Raw genomic sequence first — 22742 nt, 5'->3', positions numbered from 1 at the left:
ACACAAGCACACACACAAGCACACACACATAGTACTTGCTGTAGTAGTCGTATCGTATAACTGCTTTGGGAAACCCAAATATGTGAACCAGCTGCTAAACAATAGCGCTAAAAGCACAGGATATAACTGAGATCTGGATGTTTTTTTATGAGACAGTTGGAAATCATCCAGAGAAGAGGTGTAATCACCAAAAAGCTCCGACAGTGTGTTTAAAAACCAAGATGTACGAGTTTAAGTGGTGGAAAATTGGTTCATCATTTGTGACAGTGAGGTTATAATGGTAATGCCTGTAATAAGACGTGTGAAGTGGTGAATGATGTTGTACTTCAGAAACTCCAGAAAGTCACTGTACCCGGTCACGAAGGCAGGCTAATAGCTTTATAATTAGCACATAGATATGAGAGCAGAAGGAAAGGGAACTCTTCATTTTCCATCCATCCATCGTCACTGTCACTAGACTATTGCAGAGCCGGCACATGAAGACGAACAACCTCACAAATACTCAGAGTCACCTGCGGGCAATTTAGAGGAGATCATGCAAACTCCACCCAGTCAGGCCACAGGCTCGGGAATTGAACCCAGAACCTTCTTGTTGGAAGGGACCACTAAACTACCACATCACCGTGCTGCCTAACTCTTCCTCTCATAGGAGTACAAAAAATAAAGTTTAGTCAAATGATTGCATTAATGTAATGTTATTTAACTTGCTTGTTTGTTTGCTTGTTTGTGGCAGGATGTTGGATCACAACCCATTAACCAGTTTGTCCCAGGACTCGTTCATTGGACTCCAGTCTCTCATGTACCTGTAAGTAGCATCATTATTCCTTTAAAATATCTTAATACACAAAAAGTATGAAAAGTTTAAATGGTGAAAGCTCCTCTCCTCTCCTCTCCTCTCCTCTCCTCTCCTCTCCTCTCCTCTCCTCTCCTCTCCTCTCCTCTCCTCTCCTCCAAATGTTCAGCAGAGATGAAGAGCTTGTCAAATCTCTTCCTGACTGTACCCTGTTAATAATTAGTGTTGCCAAATTACACACTTGCTCAGTCATGTCTCTGTGTTATGATGGTGATCAAGTATTGTTGGAGTCGGAGAAGTCTTGGCATTAAGTTCAGTCATGTCACATCAAATATATTTATAACACATTTAAAAGGCCCAAAATGCAAATCTCCATTAAAAGGATTAAAACATAAATAAATAAATAACAGTTTGATACGTTAAGTCCTATGTCTAATCACATCAGATATATCAGATGATGAACTTTTATAGCTTTTAAGTGCTGTTTGTTTTCCTTCTTAATTTTCTGTCCACATCACATTTCTCTCTCTGTCTTAATGTGTTGTTCTGTTTGTCTTCTCCTGTCATGGTGTCTTTCCTCCCATTCATCCAGTCACTTCCCTAGCGTTCTTTGTACAGCAAAGAGTGTGATATTGTTCTCCCAGTTTGTGTTTACGTCAGAGTTTATCTCTCCTGTTGAATCATTGATTCCTTTGCTCAAATGTCCACAACAAATATCGATTTCATTAAATGTCTGCCTTGTGCTTGAAATATAGAAGCCTTGTAAATGCGCTGTCACTGTCTGCCGCTTGTGCAGAGAGGCTCTGTGTCTCTGGAGTGACTGTCACGCTGAAGTGACCATATGTCTCTCTTTTGGTGAATCAGAGGACAGTCCTTTTTCCCTGGCATCTTATCGTCTCATCTGTCTCAATTTAAATCACTCTTTTCAGCATCTGGTGACATTTAACTCCATTTAGTTAAAAGACCACATCAGAGTGGCGTCTTGTTATGGTACCAAAACTTTTAAACTATTAAATGATAAAGATGCATTACTCTCATTATGACAGAATTCTATGGTACAAATGGCAAGATAGAGGAGACCGGGGATGGTTGTAACAAGGGGATGGTAACTTGTAACATCATCACTTTCACCAATAAGGGATAACATTAGAGTTATGTGATCAATATTATGTGTACCCACTCACTCCCTGACATTGCATGTGAATTTGCATGGCTGTGTGAAGAATTGTGTAGGTTTTACAGCCAAAAAACACTAATATTTTGGACCAAGCCTAAATTTTGACTAGTATCGATACCGTTGAAGTTTGAATTATGTAACTTGTATAAGATGAAAGAGCAGGTTCTTAGGTAAAATATGAGTCATTTCATCCATGTTTACTTTAAACCACCATGGTGGTACAGCTAGTCAAACAATGGCTGACAGGGGTGGGGATGGTTGTTACACCTTTTATCTTTGTTGTTTTATTAGTGTCATTAAGTGTCACCATCTTTCCTGGAATTGTATGATCTGCTTCTGACCTCCTGTTGAAGGTTCATACATGTACACCATTCACTGGTATTATCAGAATATATTCTTAAAGACAGCTTTCTAATGTTAGGATCCACACCACTGTCACTGTTCTTCATTTAGCCGTCAGTGATGAATTATTTTTGTTCATACTGAACCATAGGAAGATGCTTTAGTGTTGGAACATGCACAATAAACTTAACCTACTTAGATGCATGTTTTTTGGTTTGGTCTCAGTTTTTAGTTTTTAATCTCACTGTTACAATTGACCCCAGGTTGTGTGTCAACCTACCCTGGTAGTGGGGTAGGTTGTAACAGTGGCACTTGCATTTGACATCAAATAGTGAATTCTGTGATATAGTTTGAGAAGTTTAGGGCATTGCTATTTGTAGAGGACAAATGAGAAATGAAATGAAATTTGAGAGCCCAACCATGAACACTATGCAAGTTATGGGAGCTGAGACATAAAGTGTTACAATCATCCCCAGTCTCCCCTACTGATGTTAAAAATATCACATCAATATTATGATTAGTATTACACTGTAATTACTGACAACAAACCATAAATACTTTATTTTATTTATGACCTTTTTTTTTTTTCAAAATGAAGCTTTTAGATTGATTTACTATTTGAGACCTGAACAGAGACATGACCAGGAAGAGATAAGATTTTACAATAAGTTTCTCTTATTTATTCCTTTAATCCATTATTACACACTAAATTAAGTATTGTAAAGTTTTTGATTTTGGTGACTCCAGCTTTTTTTTTTGCCTCCATTTCTATATTTTCTTTTCCTCTGCTGAAGTTAGCATGCTAACCAGCTAGCCCAAATCCAGGTCAGACTGTCTCATCACTCTTCTATGCCAAGTCACTTCAGTCTGCCCTGAAAGAACACAGTGGGCTTATCTTAACTCATTCTATCGTAAACACAACAATGGATGAAATTCCTGACTGATAATGCTAATGCTAATGCTGCCTATGTAGCAGTAAACAGTTGTGCAGTTGTGGGGCAATATTATTTTCGAGCTCCTCATTCTTAGCAAGTTTGCAGTTACTGCGTCATCAAAGACTTGGAGTTGGTTTCCAAAGGGCAGCCAACTTTTATAAATGACAAAGAAAACCAGAAAAAGGCTTACTCTAACTCTTTCCATTAAAAGGTTTGCTGATTGGCTGCCAATTTCAAGTTTCAAGTGACATTGTCTTTAGTTCCTTCTTGGAAATTACATCATGCCAAAAAGTAATAATATTCATCTAGTATTTGTCATTTTTAATGAAAGAATCCTGATTATATTATTGGATGCTTTAGATGCTTACTTTATGCTGTTGCAGATAACACAGTGTTCTCCCTGTTTTTACAAGATACTGTTTCACATTTGTTTGTTTTGTTGCCATCACTGTGAGAGGTGCACTGACTTCTTCACTAATCCTGTTGTACGGATTAGTCATCACATTTCTGCAGCTTTCTCATTTAGATCATTTACTTTCATCAGCTGTGTTCCTCTTTTTCAAACAAGCCACAGGTCCAGGTATATGAGCAGCAGTGCATCATCCCTGCTCTGTGATGGTGGGAACTCCTGCTGAGTGACTTTTAATCTCTGTGTTACTAAAACGTTCTCCTCCTCCTCTCACCAGGTCCATGGTGGACGCCTCACTGCAACAGCTTCCCCACCCGAGCTTCTGTCAACACATGCCTGCCTTGGTCTGGCTGTGAGTCTGCTCTGACAGTGTTCTTGTGTGTGTGCAGGTGTGTAGTGCATGTATGTGCGTGACTCAGTAGATGTCTGTGCCGGAAAGAGCGTAGCAGACGTGTGACGCGTGTAAGTGTGCTTGTGCTTGTGCCTGTGTGCGTACCTAAAAACAAACCGGGACTGGGAGATAGAGGTGACGGGGGGGGGGGGCGGACGTGTAGTTGACAATATGAGACTCAGATGAGTGGTGCTCCTGACTGCGTGAGACGTGAAGCGTCCTCGAGCTGATGTCACGGTGGCCGGTCAGATCGACCAGCTATTTTTGGTTTGAGTGTGGACTGGAAAGCACCCGCCAGATGAGTCTGACATTGTAATGACCCGAGCTCTCATGTCGTTCTGTAAGCAGCCTCTCAGCACTCATACCCACTCTGCCTGCTTGAATTCCAAAGCAAACAATGTCCATCACTATGCCGCCCTCCCTCTCTCTGCTTTTTTTCTTTTATCACCTACAAACATAAATTGGACAACTTAGACAAATTACATCTTTTATTACTACGGTATTTCTGTGAAAAAAGTTCAAATCTGATCACTACACATACAATATACATGGTTGTCCATAAAGTTGGAATTATCCTCTTTTTATTACTAATATAAAGGTTAATTGTGGTTTAATTTCCACAGAGATATGTTTGGAAGAGATAGATCAATAAAGTTTTGAGAAGATATACACTTTATCTATCAAGATTAAATCACATTGTCACAATCATTTCATGAGAAGAGGTAATCAAAATGTTTTATTCCAACTTTATGGGCAACCATGTTTTTACATCTGACCACCACATGCTTCTGTGTCTTGTCAAGTCTACACTTTATGTTCCCGATCTCCGTTTCTCTGCTTTCAGGGATCTTGAGGGAAACCAGATCCAGACTCTCAACTACTCCATCTTGAAGACCTGCAGCAAGCTTGAAGTTCTGTGAGTATCCTCCCTCTTATGAACTTAATGAAAATCAAATGCATGAAACACAATTACTTTGGAGAGTTTACAAAGAGTCATAAACAAAGTTTCCATTCCATTTAACAAGCTTTCTGAAGTTACTCTAAAGACAAACTACAAATGAGGTGTTTTTCTATTAGCTGGATGAAGGACAGGGGTTTGGTCTCTGTGTGGCTACATCAGCTGCTCAGCGATTGTGTGTCTGCTATCACTTCCACCATATTGTCTCCACACACAAAACACTGCCTTGAGAATGAAAGTGGTTGATATCAGTTTTCCATTGTCTTTATATTATAATAACATTATATTATAATTCAGAGCCTTTTGTGAATTATTCTTCCAGTTTTGTAGTTTTAATTCAAATTCAAAATTTAATTTTAATTCAAGTCCAGGTAATCTGATGAAAAGTCAGACCTCCATCAAACAGTTACTTGCAGCTTCAATATTAAAACAATTACATCTAGGGCCAGAAAACTCAAGTGTATAAACACATAGTTGGAGCCACACTAATACAATTCTTAACTTTTCAGTGCAAGTAATAGGATCAATTGTGTACTTGTTGTGTACTAATCCCAGGGAAGCTGGAGTTCACTGCGTGTACTTGTGTACACTTGTCTTAAAGATGTGCACAAACACAGTCTGGTTTTGATGTTGTTCTTCTGTTCTTCTATTTTGAAACACAAAAATAAATCACTAATTCATGCAGACTCTTGTCAACACAACTATCATCTTCACTAACACTGTTCAAGACAAACCAGTTCAACCTGAATGTTTTCTCTACTTCTTTTCAAATTCAGTTCCTCTCCCTCCCTCTTACACACATACCAATTTGTCGACTTTTATTGTGTCATTAGTCAACACAAACAACATCAAATGCTCTGCAGAGTGACTTCTTGCATCACTTTATTAAGAAACTGAACACATACTACAGGCTCAGAAGAAATCCACAATGACACCAGTTAATCATCAATGTAAAAAAGTCATTCAGGTTCTTTTTAAAACAAGCAACCAAACAAAATCAATCTGTCTTCATATTGAAATTTCATCTTATCGGTTAGCATTTATTAGCTGTGTGATCAGTTGTGGACAGTAACGGAGTAAATTTACTTGAGTAGTACTTAAGTACATATCCAGAGGATTTGTACTTTACTTGAGTATTAGATTTCTCTGGTACTTATTACTCTTACTTGAATACATTTCCAAGACAAATGCTTTTACTTTTACTCGAGTTAATTTCAAAGAAGGCTGAAAAGTACTTGTTACTTGCAGGTCTGCTCTTTTTCTTTTTTTTTTTTCTAAAATACTGTTGGACACAAGCTGTGTTTGTCAAAGAAGGAAACCTATGACAGTGCACGCTCTCCACTGGGATCTACGTAAAAGCGGAAATACGTCATCCCTCCCCACAAGGATACCGCCAAAGTAGCCACGCTCTCGACTGCGTTTGTCAACTCAAAACTATACCGCGAGTCGTGAAAATGACAATTGCTGTCCTCTTATGATCCCATTTGTTTTATTTGTTTTTATAAGTGTTTCTGCAGCTTTATATAACATTGTGGTTCTAAAAGCAAGCACATCAGTGCAGGTGGTTTCAAAGAGTTAATTCTCAGAAACAAGCGTTAAAAGGTCCTTAAATTCATTTAGAAAAAATGATAGTAATTCATTGATGTGAAAAATAAGAAATTTACTCTTACTTTTAGTTAAAGTAAATTTAAAAGCATGTACTTTTGGATACTTAAGTACCTTTAAAAGCAAGTACTTTTTTACTCTTACTCGAGTAACATGTCGACTGAGCTACTTTTACTTGTAATGGAGTAAATTTTGACCTGTAGTATTTGTACTCTTACTTAAAGGGATAGTTCACCCTAGAATGATATTTCGCTCATTATCTACTCACCCTCATGTTGACTAAGGGCTGGAAGAATTTTCAGAGTCCACCGTCCCTTCTCTGAGTTACAGGGGGTCTTGGCGTCGCAGTGCATTTCAATGCAACGGTTGCAAAGGGACACCAGAGCTCTTCTTTAAGCTTGTTTGTAGCGGAAGCTTCTCGAAGCTCCTCTTCCTGGTCCGTCCAAATCTCGCGTGATTCGCAGTAACCGCACTGACGCCGGCGCAAATCACGCGAGATTTGGACGGACCAGGAAGAGGAGCTTCGAGAAGCTTCCGCTACAAACAAGCTTAAAATATAGACTTATTTAATTTTTTTCGGGACAATTACGCAATTTGGGGCTTCAGCACAAGACGGACATTACATACGAGCATCATGGAGGTATTTGGATGTTTTTTTGTGTGTGTGTTTTTTACGAAGAGCTCTGGTGTCCCTTTGCAACCGTTGCATTGAAATGCACTGCTACGCTAAGACCCCCTGTAACTCAGAGAAGGGACGGTGGACTCTGAAAATTCTTCCAGCCCTTAGTCAACATGAGGGTGAGTAGATAATGAGCGAAATATCATTCTAGGGTGAACTATCCCTTTAAGTACTGGGGTCGAGTACTCTGTCCATCTCTGTGTGTGATCAGCTGTAACTCACCATTCAGCCTTTAAATGTGACTGTAGCCTACTCCTGTGCCTTAACAGCATTGAACAAAGTGTGTGAAGGTCACAGAGGTGCACACACTACAACACTACAGCTATACCTGTTGATAAGGTTACAAGGAACTGGTGATGCGCGGGCTGACCCGTAGCCCGCGGGTCCCGCGGTTTCCCCTGAAGGACATTTTTAGACATGAGGGACAGACACGCTGATGTTGAGGATTCTCATTTTCATCGTTGCCAGGTTTCACCTTGGCTGCTAAACAGAAATACAAGCTGTCTGCTTTGGTTTCTAAGACGTGTTGTGCTGGTATTTTAAAACCCTTGAGTGGTTTGCTTTCATCTCCCTAATATACGCTTCACTGCAACAATCTCACTTTTCCTGTAGTTTTCAAACCGTGCAGTTTTGCTTTTATGAATTACAAAGCTCTTCTATTTTTTTTTTTTTAAATACTGGTAGCAGAAAATCTGGTTCTGGAACAAGATGTACATTTTTTCTCACTGGGGACAAATTATAGAGACCAAGATGAGTCATCCATATACACTGAAATGTGTGTTCATGTGTGTGTGAGCCAAATCTGTGTCTGGTTAGGTCTCATCTGCTTTTCATTCAAGAACCAAAGAAATGTGGAGCGTCTCTTTTATTGAAGACATTTCTGATCATGTTGAATCCTAACAAGCAATATGTGACCATGATAAAGACAGATGGAAAGTGTAAGTGGGATGATGGCAGGAAGGTTGACAGTTTGACCCTGAGAGATGAAGCAGAACAGCAGCTGTTTAGCTCTTAAAGATGCTGTCCACATGTCCTTAAGCAAGGTGTCTTTCTGGAGAAGGCCAAATTGTTGGATATAAATTGTGTTCATGCAGATTTGTTAAGCATTAAGTCAGTTTGCATTGCAGGCATTGTGGGAATTGGTAGCCATATGTTTCAGATACTGCAACAAATGAGATTGTATCCAGTCCCAGCAGGGATCCACCGCGGGAGATGGAAACACCACTTTGTAAGACTCTGCATGTTTTCTGACAGCTGCTCTGTCCTGTTCAGATTGCTGATGGACAACAGGATACAAACGATTCCCGAAAACACCTTCCAGTCACTGTGGAAACTGGCTGAGCTGTGAGTGTTTGCATCGTTCTCATTCAGTTCACACAACCAGGTTTAATCAGCTGAAATTAGATGGAGAAGTTTAATCAGTTACTGGGTTTAGAGAAAATTGAAATGGCTATATAAAGGTCAACAGTGGAGTTTGTTCTTGCTGACTGAGAAGCTTTTCCTCAAATGCGGTCAGTTCATAAACTAACAGCAGATCTTTTCCTGCTCTGCTAATTTAATCTAAAACATCTAATTGTGAAAACGTTGTTCAGCGTTTCATTGTTTTCTGCTTTTTATGAGACTGATCAAACAATGGGAACTGCTTTTTATCTTTACTAAGTGGTCAGGATCACCCCTTCCCAAAATATTAAAGACAACATCAGGTCTGGAGTAGTGAATTGTGTAAATTATATTTAACTGTTTTATGAAGTTAAAGTTAATTATATTGCCGTGATGGATCCCAGACTCAACACTCACTTGTTTTTTCACTTGCACAAAAATAAATGACTTTAGGATTCAGACAGCAGAATGAGTCAGCAATCACAAAGAGATATATAGCAGAACTGTCTGAAACTGTAATACAGTGGCTTTGTTAGCTTGTCATGATGACTTGACAAGAAATCATATACAGTTTATATAAATGTCTGTAAAACCAGGTTTAAGCGCTGTGTTAAAATACACAGCTATGGAATGGAAGTGATGTGAGCTGAGCTTTACTGGATACAGTAAACCTCTGCAAAGCAAATAAAGCAGTTGTGACTAAACACCCAAATGATTTCCATGCTCATGATGAAGATTAGTGTATATGAATTTGGTCTTCTGCAATTTCTTCCAATAAAGTTGTGAAAGAAATCCTGTTTTCCATTTTGTCTGTTTTCTCAGGGATCTTTCCAGCAACAGGATCATAGAGCTGCCTAAAAGCACCTTTAAAAGCCTCTCTAAGTCACTGCTTAAACTGTGAGTATCCAACAGTTTCTCTGAAGATTATATGTGAGGAGTGTAACAGCAGGGCATTCAAGTGAAATGATAAAAACATCACTGAGATGGTAGGATTCAGACAGCATGCTCTTATCTCACTAATGAAGGCTCTCAGACAGTGGTGGAAAGCACATTTACTCAAGGACTATATACTATATGTGTGTTTGTTTGTGTGTGTGTGTGTGTGTGTGTGAAATACTTCCACCTTTCGTATTTACAGGTGCATCTCAATAAATTAGAATATCGTGGAAAAGTTTATTTTTTATTATATGTCAGTAATTAAATTCAAAATACATTATATAGATCCATTACACACAGAATGAGACATTTCATGTCTTTATTTTTTAATTTATTTTAATTGTAATGATTATGGCTTACATTTAATGAAGAAAATTCAGTATTTCAAAAAAAATTGAATATCACAAAAGACCAATATGGAAATGTTGACCCTCTGAAAAGTAACAAAAAGGAGGGAACTCGCCACACTGTATTCTCCCAAAGTGTTAAATAATTTATTAGAGGATTACATGATAAAAGGACAAGGACAAAGTTTCGAGCGTTTGGCTCTTCATCAGGTCAGTCAATTAGAGCAGTTCTTCTTCTTCTGAAAAGTATGTCCATCTATATGCACTCAATACTTGGTTGGGGCTATTTGACTTGAACTACTAGAAATGAACTTTTCCACAATATTCAAATTTATTGAGATGTACCTGTACTTTATTTGAAGAATGGTTTACTTTTTGCTCCACTACATTTATCCAGAAGTTATCGTTATTAGTTGATTTACAACAGAGTTTACATAGAAACATGATAAATGGTGCATCTATATATAAAGTACAGCACCTCAAGCCACTGAAATATATGGATTCTCACAGATGACAGCATCACTAACAATGATTCAATTATATGTAGTAGGGTGACATTGACAGGGCTCGGTTTACTGCATAAAATATGTTTTTCTTTTGTTCTTCATGTGTTATTCTGATTTACAGTTTACTTGTAATGTATTTTATATTGTGGATAGGGTTGGTTTACAGTAGTAAAGTAAAACATCTCAGTTTGTTTTCTTCCTTCACTGGTGGAACATACAAATGACCAGGAACCAGAATATCAAAAGTACGGCAGTTGGTTTTCCACGTAATTGAAACCTGTGCCGTGATATGCATCCTGTTCAAAACAATATAGGGACAACAGATGAATGACTTGCTTGCGATGGAAATTTGCCTGCAACTATTACCTATTCTGTTACTTTTCAGTGGACAGATTAACACACAGCTGCTTGCCAGAAGAGCCTGCAATACTGACAGGCAGAGCACTGTCTCATGAATAATGCTATTATAAAGTTAATGAGCTCCAAACTGTTTCATTAGTGGTGAGTTTGAGACCTTGCAAAACAAATTACTGCCACTAAAAAAAAGTGTTAGAAGTGTCTCTTAGACATAACTGCTTGTTTGTCCTCGGAAAACTCTGTTTTAAACTTGAGTGTGTTGTATGTTCAGCAGTGTGGTGCAGCTGAAGAGTAGCTGATGGATGAAAGATGTGGTTTCTAGTAGGATGGTTTTCAAAGTTTAAAATTGTGCTGCAGTACAATCACAGGACAATCTGAATATTTATTTTTCTGTCACTTCACTTCAACACGTCGTCCAACATTCAAAAAGCCACAAACAGAATACACAAAAACTGATTTTAATCAACACCTCCTCCTCCTCCTGTCGTGAATTAAGAGCTGTCGGACCTTTGCACCCAGAAGAAATTGAACACAGCGTGACAGTGTTGAAATACCCATGCAGAGAAAACTGTGACTGTGCTTGTGACTATATGTGGTTTTAATTTGCCCAAATTTCACAGCCAACAACAAGCACATGACGGTCACAACTGTCAACTGTGTAGCATGAAGTAGATCAGGCAGATGTTTCCCAATATGAAAACACTCGGTATGTTTGGCCTGCGTCATGTTATTGCCGACAGCATTTTAGAAGTTTGACTGCAGTGACAGTGAGACAGTCTGATCTTTATATTTTCAGAAGGCTGCATGCTCCAGCCTTATTAAGACAAAGGTGTGTCCGTCCTCGTCCTTCATCTGTGGCCAAAATGGAAAATACCAGCACAGAGTTCAATAAAACACCGAGACAAACCCTGCAGAAGAGCTCTGGGGTTATCTATGGCTATACGTGCGCTACATAATAACGAGCCCCAGACAAATGCTTCCACGGACCAGTGCTCTCACTTCAACAATAGACCATTGTGAATTGGTTTGGAAGTGCGATGAAGAAATATGAAATCTTGCCAAAATATCTGAGTCGGATATTGCAGGGATAGATGCTGCCGCGATGTCTTGTTGCAGCCAGTAGACAATATAATTACAGGGGGGATATTAAACTGCAATCAAGAAATGGTACAACAAAGGAACTTTTGATAGATGAGAGGGCAGGGAACTCAGAAACACACAATTTCTCTGTATTTTACTTCACTGCACTGAGTTTGTGTGGCATTGCTTTACTTTATCTGCAGTGCAGCATTACATTTTGGGCAAAAGAGGTAAAAAAAAAAAAAAAATTAGAAAACTACAGCATCCCCAACCAGAAGTACCTATACAGACTGTTTACTGGTGGCAACAGATGCAGAGGTTTATTCTTGAATTAAAGCGTGAAACTAGGACACAATGTCTTCTATATCCGGGTTTAGGTAGGACTGAACATACAAAATTCATGGGCTTATTGTCTATTCAGCAATAAACAAAGGACATATGGATTTCACTGTCTTTCTACCACGTGACAGATTTCATCCTGACGGGCTTTAATGACTTGATCATCATCTATTTCTTCTTGCAGAAATATCTCCCACAATCCCCTTCTCCTAATTCGCCCCAGCCACTTCCACCACCTGGCACATCTTCAGTCTCTGTGAGTATACGCACACACACAGACACACACACTGTCACACTGGCTGCTGCAGCCTGTGCTGTTAAATATTCTCTGTTTTCTACAGGGCGCTGGAAGGCATAGAAATCCCAGATATTCAGACTAAGATGTTCCTGCAGATGAAGAACCTGTCGCACATGTACGTGTCCTCCTTCAGAAATCTGTCCCAGAATAACCATGGTGTCTCTTCATCTTTCTATCTTTATCTTTTTTTTTGGGGGGGGGGTCTAAATCTGTCTTATCTGTCTTCCATCTCATCCTCTCCTCTTCACCAGATACTTCAAGGAGTTCCAGTACTGTTCTTATGCGCCTCACGTCAGATCCTGTAAGCCCAACACGGACGGCATCTCGTCTTTTGAGGACCTGCTGGCGAACATCGTGCTGCGAGTGTCCGTCTGGGTGATGGCCTTCATCACCTGCTTCGGTAACCTGTTGGTCATCGGCATGAGGTCGCTTATACGGGCCGAAAACAATCTGCATGCTGTTTGCATCAAAGTCCTCTGCTGTAAGTAGCCACACATGAGTCAGAAAATACTGGTTATATTATTCCAAAAACACACATAAACAAGTACAGTATATAACATGGATTTCATCATCTTAAGAAAGTTATATTTGTCATTTACAATTTTATAGGGGAGGATGTACCAGAGTCAGACATAGGTCAACTTCAGCTGACGCAGCAGCAGGGATCAGTGGGTTTGTAGGCCAATAAAAGAGCTGTTATCCAGACTGGTGCAAGCTCAACCACCTGTTTTATTGCAATAAAAACAGTTGCGAAACGAGGCATCAGGTGGAGCAGAACTGCACCATCTGGGCCTGACTTTGTGAGCAGTGGTCACAACTCTTCATGAATGAATTAGTTAATCACACAGTGAGTGAGCACTTCACAGTGTGCTGTCAGTGGATGTTTTCTGGGGCTAGATATACAGTAACGTGTTAAATGCATTTGCAGTGAATTCAGTTCTATATGTGAGAAATACCTCTGAAAAACAGAACTGTGACCAAAATGTATCTCCATGTGATATGGCAGCATTTCTATATTTTCTCCTGTCACAGTGATTTCTTATGGTTTTATAGAGGAGAGTTCAAGAAATAAAATACATAGTGGAAGATGTGGGTTAAAAAAAACAGAGTACGTCAGAGTAAATAATAAATAATGTTATTTTTACTTTGAAAAAAGATAGAGCCACACATCTTTTGGCAAAGAGGAAGGGACTGGAGCATCAAACCAAACACTCAGCTATCGTTACAGCGAGGGGAAGTATCTTCACACTTGCCAGTCCTCTGAACACAAACTCCACAATAAGGAACCATTTCTACTTCACTTTGGATAAGTAAAAATAGTTTTTAAATCCAGAGTGGGAGGAGATAAGAGGCGCTACCAAAGTTAATTTAATTAAAAAGGCAATATTCAGTGTGACGAACATGAAAAGCCACAAAAACAATTACACATAGTACAGACGGTGTACCTTACTTAACTCAAGAACAAGCACTTCTAAGGACTGAGCCTGTCTGATAGGACTTGAAGTACATTTAAGACCAGAAAAATCCCTATATCTATTTTAACTTTCTCTCCGTCATGCTCCGTTAGCTTCCTCTCCACTTGTTTCTGTATTCTCGCTCAGTTCTCTTTTTTACCCGTCTTGTCAGCCTGTTGCTCTCTGGCCTCTTTCTCCTTCTGGGTTTTGTTCATCCTCCAGGCTCCACTCCCCATCTCTCTGCTCTCCCACCTTTTCATTCACAATATATCTATTGAAAAATAAATCAAGGGGAGTTTGAACCCTTTGTCTCCATGACATGAACACTTCTTTAAGTGGATGTAGAATTAGAAATAAGGACAGAGTCATGGTGGCTTCCTTAAGTCTCAAATGAGCTAGATGACTCGCCTACTTTCCCACCCACCCACTCACAGTGAGCGTGTGTGTTACATGCAAGTCATTACTCCTGTCTGCTCTGGAGGGCAGAGAGGATCCGCTGGGTTTTAATGAGAAATCTGGGGCCGTGACTTCAGGAAATGCCACCAGCTGAGAGATGGACCTCACCTCCTGCAGACCCACACAAAGCAGCTCTCTCAGTAAATTGACTCTTTTATTTCCCTCTCTCTTGTCATCCAGGTGCTGACTGCCTCATGGGCGTGTACCTGTTTTTCGTCGGGGTGTTTGACGTGAAGTTTCGCGGAGAGTACAACCGTAACGCCCTGCTCTGGATGGAGAGCGTGGAGTGTCGGACCATTGGGTTCCTGGCCATGCTCTCCTCTGAGGTAACGTCACAGAGATGAACATCCCACTCATACAGAGCCTGTGATACACGACAAAATGTATTCACTGCAAAGCATATTCTACACATGTTTATTTGTGTTCCCTTTGGTCTGCTGAACCTGCTTTTTTACGTATCCCGTATCAGCCGCAGCTGTTGTTGCTGCTGACAGCATCCCAGTGTTCAGCTCAGGGCTTTGACTAATTTCCTCCAGGGAGAACTTGACTACCACCGGTTCTGCTCATAATACTAAATCGGCCGTGGCAGGTTCAGAGCCTCAACGTGTTAAATTTAGCTCTTCACACACAATAAGTCAATCTCAAGTACTTCTATTTACAAATGCAACAATTGGTTTTTTGTACCGACTTCAGTGCCTCAAAGCAGAGAATGAGAGCAACTACTGGTGCTCTGTTTATTTCCACATTAAAAAAAGAAAATAGTAGGGATGCACGATAATTATCAGATATCAGGAAATTATGACGTCATTCCGATTAGTCTGATATCATATCTTATTGGCCCAATTAGATATAGTATATATTTTTGTCAGCACTGTGGTGTGGGTTGTTTTTTAAATCAAGCGCTCTCACTCATACAATAATTAGAAAAACAACTTCCTGACTGAAAAAAATCATCAGAATACTCCCTCACGTCGGACGACAACTCGTCAACACGGTCATAATTGTGGTAGTTGCAGACTTGACTTGATATCAACGTCTTATCCACAGTATTTTACCCATTACCCATGTTACACATAAACCATAGAAATATGGGGGCGGTGCGTGGTGCAGTGGTTAAAGCGGCCGTCCCATGTAGAGGCTACAGTCCTCAACGCAGGCGTCCCCGGTTCGAGTCTCGTGTCGGGCAGACCTTTCCTGCATGTCATTCCCCCTCTCTCTGCCTCCCCCTTTCCTGTCTATCTCACTGTGCTATCGAATAAAGGCAAAAAAGCCAAAAAAATATACAAAAAAAAACAACATAGAAATATGAATATAAAAAAGTTGGAAGAACGACTCGCAAACCGGGAACTGGGAACTTCCGTCAACACGTGAAAGCAGCACAACGTGCATACGTTTGTAAACAGAGAACATGACAGCGGTAATGTGGGACTTCTTCAAAGTTCAAGTTCAAAAGCTCGCTGGATATTTGTAATAAATGTTCAATGCAAGTTCCCTTAGCTTTTTGTTCCCTTAGCATGGTACAAAAAGTCATTTGTGCCGTCTGCAGTGGATATCCTGAACCAGAGCATCTTCAGGTGAACTTTGAGCTACAGTGAAACCGCAGCTGTTGTATGATACTGTATTGTTGTATTTCATGTGTTTATTGTATTTCATGTGTTTATTTATTTTATTGTTACTGTGCTAGATGTGTCCTGCTATTGTTGGCTGACTACCAAGATGCCAAAGGCAAATTTCCACTGTGTTTTTAAACCATTGGACAATAAAGTCTTCTTATCTTATCTTATCTTCTCAAGTTCCGCGAGGAGGGAAAAATATAAATATGTTATTGGTATCGGCCTTTAGAAGCAGAAAGTTTTGGGTTATCGGTATCGGTTTCAAAAATAAGTTATCGTGCATCCCTAAAAAAATAGTATTATACTGAGCGGTGATAATGGACCATGCTAATGTTGCATATTTTACGCTATACTGACTGTAAACCATGTTTACTTCACATTACTGCAATCACAATTCAGGAGCTACAATTAGACAAGAAAGGAAGTGAACAAAGATGAATTTGCTAAGAGTTTTGTGCAAAAAAAGAATTTACCAACTTAAAAATTCAAAAACAAAAGCACTTGAATATACCAACAGTTCCTGCAACATTTCCACTGTGTACAGATAGACCACAGCATCAATCATCATATAAGCTTAAGGAAAACCAAAACACTGTCTAAAAAGATCTATACTGTACATGAGTTTATAATGAGTGTCTCCGTCAAGGTGTCTGTTCTCCTGCTGACCTACCTGACGATGGAAAAGTTCCTGGTGATCGTGTTTCCCTTCAGCAACCTGCGGCCAGGCAAACTTCAGACTGGGGTGAGCTAAGCTACTGTACTAATACAGGACAAAGAAACCTGCTGGTTTTGCTACATGTCTTATTTTCACATTCATCTATCAAACCCTTGTTTGTTGTTTGGTGTGTAAAGTCATCATGACGTAAAAGCGTTGGATCTGTGCTGCTATGGTAGGTTGCCTTGGAAAAGAAATGTGCTCTTATGCGTCCAGTCTTCTGGGCTCAGTGTGAAACACTCGGTGAACTGTAGCTGAGGCTGCATTTAGAAACAGACACATATCATGCAGAGCAGATCCTAATTACAGCCAGGTAGAGCCAGAAAAGCTGTGTACTGTGTGGAGGCGCAGGATTCTCAGATTTAGGTCAGACAGTCTGTGCCACACCAGGTTTATGTAAAATTTGCAAAAATGCAAATGTAAAAAAAGAGATCGATCCGAATTATAATTTTATGAATACAACTGAGGCAGCTGAATCTCCTGGTGCTTGTAAAAACATGTAATTAGGAACTCTTGATTAAGACAGAGAGTCAAAGATTAATGAGATTCTTCGTCAAGACGAGACACCTGTTTTTTCACCTTTTAACTTCAGAAAGGAAACAAAACTCTTGCAGAGAAACACCTGCTTCAGCTCAACTTCTCCAAACACTGAAAAACTAAATGATCAAATAAAGATCAGACATGATCATCGCTCATATTAACTTTACATACAGTATTGTTGATAGATTCACATATCTTATTGTGACATCAGTTTAATTTGCTTCTGCTGGCTCAGCGTCCTCCACAGCCTCCTCTTGATGTGCTGTATGTCTCTTATTTTGAACATGCTGTAGCAAAGATCAATGTTTTTCTATAGGGGATTAGTTCTCCAGCAGACTCCCCACTGTGCTTGGATTGTCTGAGCGCCCCCTCAAAGAGCGGAGCATTTTCAGCCAACTCTATACACAAATAACTGCAATGCATATTTCTACACATTTTCACTTATCAGCTGCCACTGCTGTTGCTGCCTCGAGCACTTTGTCCTCCCACTGTTCAGCTATCGGCTGTGACTCCACTTTTCTCCAGGGAGGATTTGACTGTCATCCATAATACTCTACTGTTGTTGTGTGCCTACAGGCAGCGACAGGTTCAGAGCCTCCACATGTTAAATGTGACTCTTCTTTACACACCACAAGTCATTCTTTATAAATCTAAGATTGCAACAAAATGCTTTTTATCCTACCAATACTGATTCTAGTGCAGGAATGCAGAGAATTTAAGGATGCAGTAGTGATTTGACTCCGGTGCTGAGTTTTCACCAGATTTAAAGTCTGTCACTTTTAATGTGGGGAACTGATATCACGTACAGTTTTCTAACGAGAGTCCGTCTGTTCACAGACGTTGTGGACTCAAAATGAATATTCTACTGAGCAGCAGTGATCAATGAAAACATCTCCTGTCCTGAACAAGTGAAAACATCTCATTAGGAAGATGATGATGGAGATTAAAAGATTAATCAAGATCCTCATCAAAACAATTTTTGACCTTTTAGCTTCAGGAAGGAAACAAAACACTTGCAGAGCACTTCTCAGTTCAGCTCAGCTTCCTCCAACATTGACAAACTCTGAGTATATTGATATAGTTAAGGTTTAGGAATAACAGCTGTTTAACATGTGTTTGCTGTTGCAGCTTCCTACACATCTCTGTTATTTATGATGTAACTAAAACCAGTGTTTGTTATGGCAGATTAGTTCTCCAGCAGGATCCTCTCTGAGCGCTCCCTCACAGAGCTCAGCATTTACAGCCAAATCTAGCTGCAGAACCGTTTGTTTTAAATACTCCTGCATCCGTCTGTACTGAGAGAGGGAACGCTCTGCCACCTACTGTTGGCTGCCTCAGAGAGTCCAGATGGAGGCAGAGCCTGAACTGTCCTACGTCTGTCAACAGGAGACATCTAGACTGAAGTAAATGTTTGTAGGAAGCTCAGTCGGTGAAATGTGGAAATCCAACGACTCATGACTCATTTGTTTGAATTAGTTTTTTAATTATTATTATTTTATTTTTATTGTTGGCTTTGTAATGATTTCTCTCAGAAAATCTAACACCATGCTTGTCATCCTTCTGGTAGGTGTTCCTGGTCTCTATCTGGGTACTGGGGTTCATAATTGCTGCTGTGCCCCTAATGAATGAGGACGTGTTTGGAAATTATTATGGACGTAACGGAGTCTGCTTCCCCCTGCACTCTGACAGGCAAGAAAAACCCACTGCCAAAGGATATTCCACAGGCATTTTTCTGGGTAAATCTAAGTAAACAACAGTTGTATTTTTTTCCCCTCAGAAGCTCATTTTACAGTCAGTACAGATTTTAGCAATTAAAGGTTCCATTCAGAAAAAAACGTCGTATTAATGATGAACTGCAGCCAGCATCCTGTATTTCACACTCATCATACTTCACAGGTAGGCACAAGTGAACATCCTGGGCAGCAGCCAAGAGAGTGATGAGATGACAAGACTGGGAAATAATTTCAGCCCTGTGTTGGTCTTAGATAGAGGTAATTGAAGGATTACCGGGAGAGGAGGAGCAGTCTGAGCTTCTGTTGCTGCCGGACCATGTGGAGTTTTGAATGGGATTAATTGAGACTGTGAAATCAGTGGTGATGTAGAAGTGAGTTCATAAAGGAATGTCCATTGGTGGCAGCGGGACACCTAGGATATATTGGAATATAGTGCTGATCAGACCAATAGAGAGACTGATTGGTTAAAACCTGGTTTTGGTTCCACTGGCCCAGATGTGGTGGCTCAGCAGGATTTTTCCTGGTTTCCCTGATGGCCAGTGGAACCACACAAACTGACCAGCATCATGTTGCTAGAGCAGGTAACAAGAGTTATCCTGACATTACAGCTAAACTATATTATAAATCTCCCTGGGGATGGCACATCACTAAAATGAGGTGTGATTCAAGACTTTACTGTAGTGGGATTAATGTTATGAAATTCATAAAGTTTCAGTTGTCAGTCATATTCGGTTTGGTCAGATGAGCTTCACCAGATGAAACTTTGTCTTGTTTTTCATGTTCGTGCTGGAGTTTTGCTGTTGTGCTGGGAGCCAGTCGTCTGTTGACATGTTGGCACTATAGAGGAGCAGTAGAGAGCTGATGAGGCAGGAACTTGGATGTGAGTGTAGACGAGGTTCAAGGGTACTTTTATTGTACCTGTAGGTAAACTTTTGCTGCGGTTGAACTTAGTAAAGTGTCCACACACAGCCGACGACAGAAGACAATAAAATAAAAACATTTCAAAACACTTAAAACAATCAAGACAATTACCACAATTAAGACAACCAAGGAAATACTAAGTAAAAATTGAATTAAAAGTGCTCCTACGGTACAAAGAATACCCAATAAAAAAAAGCATTTCAAAGGACACGAATAAATACACACAGAAAAGTCAAACCACACCCATTGGAATTTCCTGGCAAATTTGGAGGAATTACAATTTTGATATACAGTATTGACAAAAAAAAAACAATTAACACGTGAAAATTGCTTCCCATACTTATGTACTGTACCTTTAAACAAAATGTTGGTATGAGGTTTTTGGCTTTTGTTTTTAGCATGTTGTGTAGTGAAGTGTTATTTGTTTACACGGTTCTGTGCATAAGTTTGAAGTAAATGAGAACAACCCCCAAACAAACAGGCAGAGCCATACAAGCATGAAGAAGCAAAAGGGAGTCCTGCAGCAGATGGCACGACTCCCACAGAGAGCAGGCTACCTGCTGAGCACCTGGTGTGCCAGGAGGACTGATGCTGTTTGAAAGACTGAGGGTGGATCACATCAAGTGCTCAATTAATTTGGAGTTTGTCTGTGTTGTTGTCTCTTAATTTTGTTAATAGAACTAGTCATTCCAGTACATTTAAAGTATCCTCACTTCACTTTCTGTTGTTTCTAAAACTTCTGCACAGCAAGCAGTAATTAAACGCACCACACACTGAGATTAGATACTGATCCTTTAATCCAATAGGACGTGCTGTTTCTTATCATGGGAATACGTAGTTAAACCCTCTGTGATATACAAAATAATTATAACAAAAACACTGCAGGGTTTGTATTTAATAATGTGCAGGTGATATGATGCAGCTTTAATTTGTTGTCTTGAAAGTTTTAAAAAGCAAACTGGTTCTATTTTTACTTGTTTTGTGACACAACATTGTCACCATGTACCAACCAGCGATAAGAACAGGGAGTAGTATTGCACTAGACTGGGCTGTTACACAACAAATAGATCCATCAACAATGCATGATTAGTCTGAGTTCCCACTGAGTTACTCACTGTTCTCACTGAGAACCAGTGGAAATGTGTCTGGCAGCGGTGATGAGGAGATTCTGTCTAACATGATGCCAGCGCTCCCATCAGCGGCCTGTTGACACCAGAGTGCTGTTAGTTGAGTAGAAGTGGAGCCACTGCTTGTTGTTGGTCATGAAAACCATTTGTGACCCTTCACAACCAAACACTCTATTGTTGGTTCTGGTGTTAATCACGTTATTGAGTTTGTTAGATGACACTTTTCTCCTCTGGGCCTAATGAAATCACTTGACAAGTTCAAAGACATACAATAATAAATTATATGACTTGATGTTTACTCATCGATGTATCATTATTAACAGTTAGATAATTATTTTGATATCTCAAAGCACCTTTTGCTGATGATTGTAGAAATTAAGCAGAATTTGACTGACATTTACATCAATGTATTTGTGTTTTAATCAAAGCGAAGGATCTGAATACTGTTTCCACCACTGTATTTATGTGTGTGAATAGCATGTGCATTTCTTTAGGTCTGAACGTGGTGGCATTCCTCGTCATCGTCTTCTCCTACTCCAGCATGTTCTACTCCATCTATAAGACTGGCATCAATGCCACAGACCTGAGGAGCCGACTGCACAAAGACGTGGCCGTGGCCAACAGGTTTTTCTTCATAGTGTTCTCTGACGCCCTCTGCTGGATTCCCATATTTCTGGTGAAAATCCTCTCACTGCTGAAGGTGGAGATACCCGGTAAGAAAAGAAAAAGCACAGGGTGTTTGGTTTAAATTGCACCTCAGACATTTTATAGTAATTATTATAAAAAAGCATCCACAGACACATTTTTATATATGTACTGTATATGTAATTCTTGATTACCTCTCTCCTCTGCGATAGGAACCATCTCCAGCTGGGTGGTCATCTTCATCCTTCCCATCAACAGCGCCTTGAACCCCATCCTTTACACCTTGACCACCAGCTTCTTCAGGGAGCAGGTGGAACTCTTACTCTGTCGCTGGCAGAGGAGACACATCTTGAAAAAAGACCGCAAAAGCCTCACTTCCTCCACCATCTTCGTGGAGATGTCCCGGGCCCCTTGCTACCAGCATCCAGCCTACCTCCAGCAGATGTCATTGACCGGCGCAGATCCCCGCTACGCCTGATGGAGGCAGGAAAACCTTTTTGGTAAATTACGGGTCGAGGGCCTATAGCTGAAAGATCCTTAGGCTCCTACATGACAGTTGCACTAATAATGAGCTTGGCTTCCAACTGGAACAGGATGAACAATCACTGAGCCGCCTCGTGACGCAATGACGTGCTCTACGTTTTGTAAAAAAAAAAAAAAAAAAAAAAGACTTTAAACAACTTTAAACTTTTGTCCAAAGCAGTTTACCATTTCCCCTCAGTGTCTTGCTTTATGGCGCTTTTACATGCAGGTGGGAGGAGCCAGAGATCAAACCACCATGCAACCCTTTGAGTCATGAGCTACAGTTGCTCCCATGCTTATGTGGGGTGAACGTAGGAAAATGACAAAGAAGGGATGCAAGGAAGAATAAATACCAGCACATACTGTACATCTCAAAGTGGAATTAAAATGACTCAAGTCAAACAAGATTCCTATGGGTCGGGTTTTGGACACGGAGCAGGAGAAGCAACAAGGAGATGAGACGAACAGCCAAATCTCTATTTTC

General features: G+C 40.0%; 1 protein-coding gene across 1 annotated transcript in view; it reads left to right on the top strand.

Annotated features, from left to right (window-relative positions):
- rxfp2a (relaxin family peptide receptor 2a) overlaps nt 1–22281 on the top strand; it is a gene marked incomplete at its 5' end in the record, with an annotated part of 40078 nt that extends 17797 nt beyond the window's left edge. The window contains 13 exons of the mRNA XM_083986618.1: nt 734–805; nt 3934–4008; nt 4892–4963; nt 8562–8633; nt 9492–9566; nt 12419–12490; nt 12576–12647; nt 12784–13013; nt 14623–14768; nt 16702–16797; nt 18878–19046; nt 21586–21804; nt 21949–22281. Of these exons, the coding sequence (XP_083842744.1) occupies nt 734–805; nt 3934–4008; nt 4892–4963; nt 8562–8633; nt 9492–9566; nt 12419–12490; nt 12576–12647; nt 12784–13013; nt 14623–14768; nt 16702–16797; nt 18878–19046; nt 21586–21804; nt 21949–22214 (1636 nt within the window). The 3' untranslated portion in view covers nt 22215–22281. The remainder of the gene's footprint in view (nt 1–733; nt 806–3933; nt 4009–4891; nt 4964–8561; nt 8634–9491; nt 9567–12418; nt 12491–12575; nt 12648–12783; nt 13014–14622; nt 14769–16701; nt 16798–18877; nt 19047–21585; nt 21805–21948) is intronic.
- Between the last annotated feature and the right edge of the window lie 461 nt (nt 22282–22742).

The sequence above is a fragment of the Trachurus trachurus genome, assembly GCF_905171665.1.
Source record: "Trachurus trachurus genome assembly, chromosome: 14".
Taxonomy (NCBI): domain Eukaryota; kingdom Metazoa; phylum Chordata; class Actinopteri; order Carangiformes; family Carangidae; genus Trachurus; species Trachurus trachurus.
The sequence above is the reverse complement of the archived record's forward strand: the minus strand, read 5'-3'. Positions and strand labels throughout refer to the sequence as shown.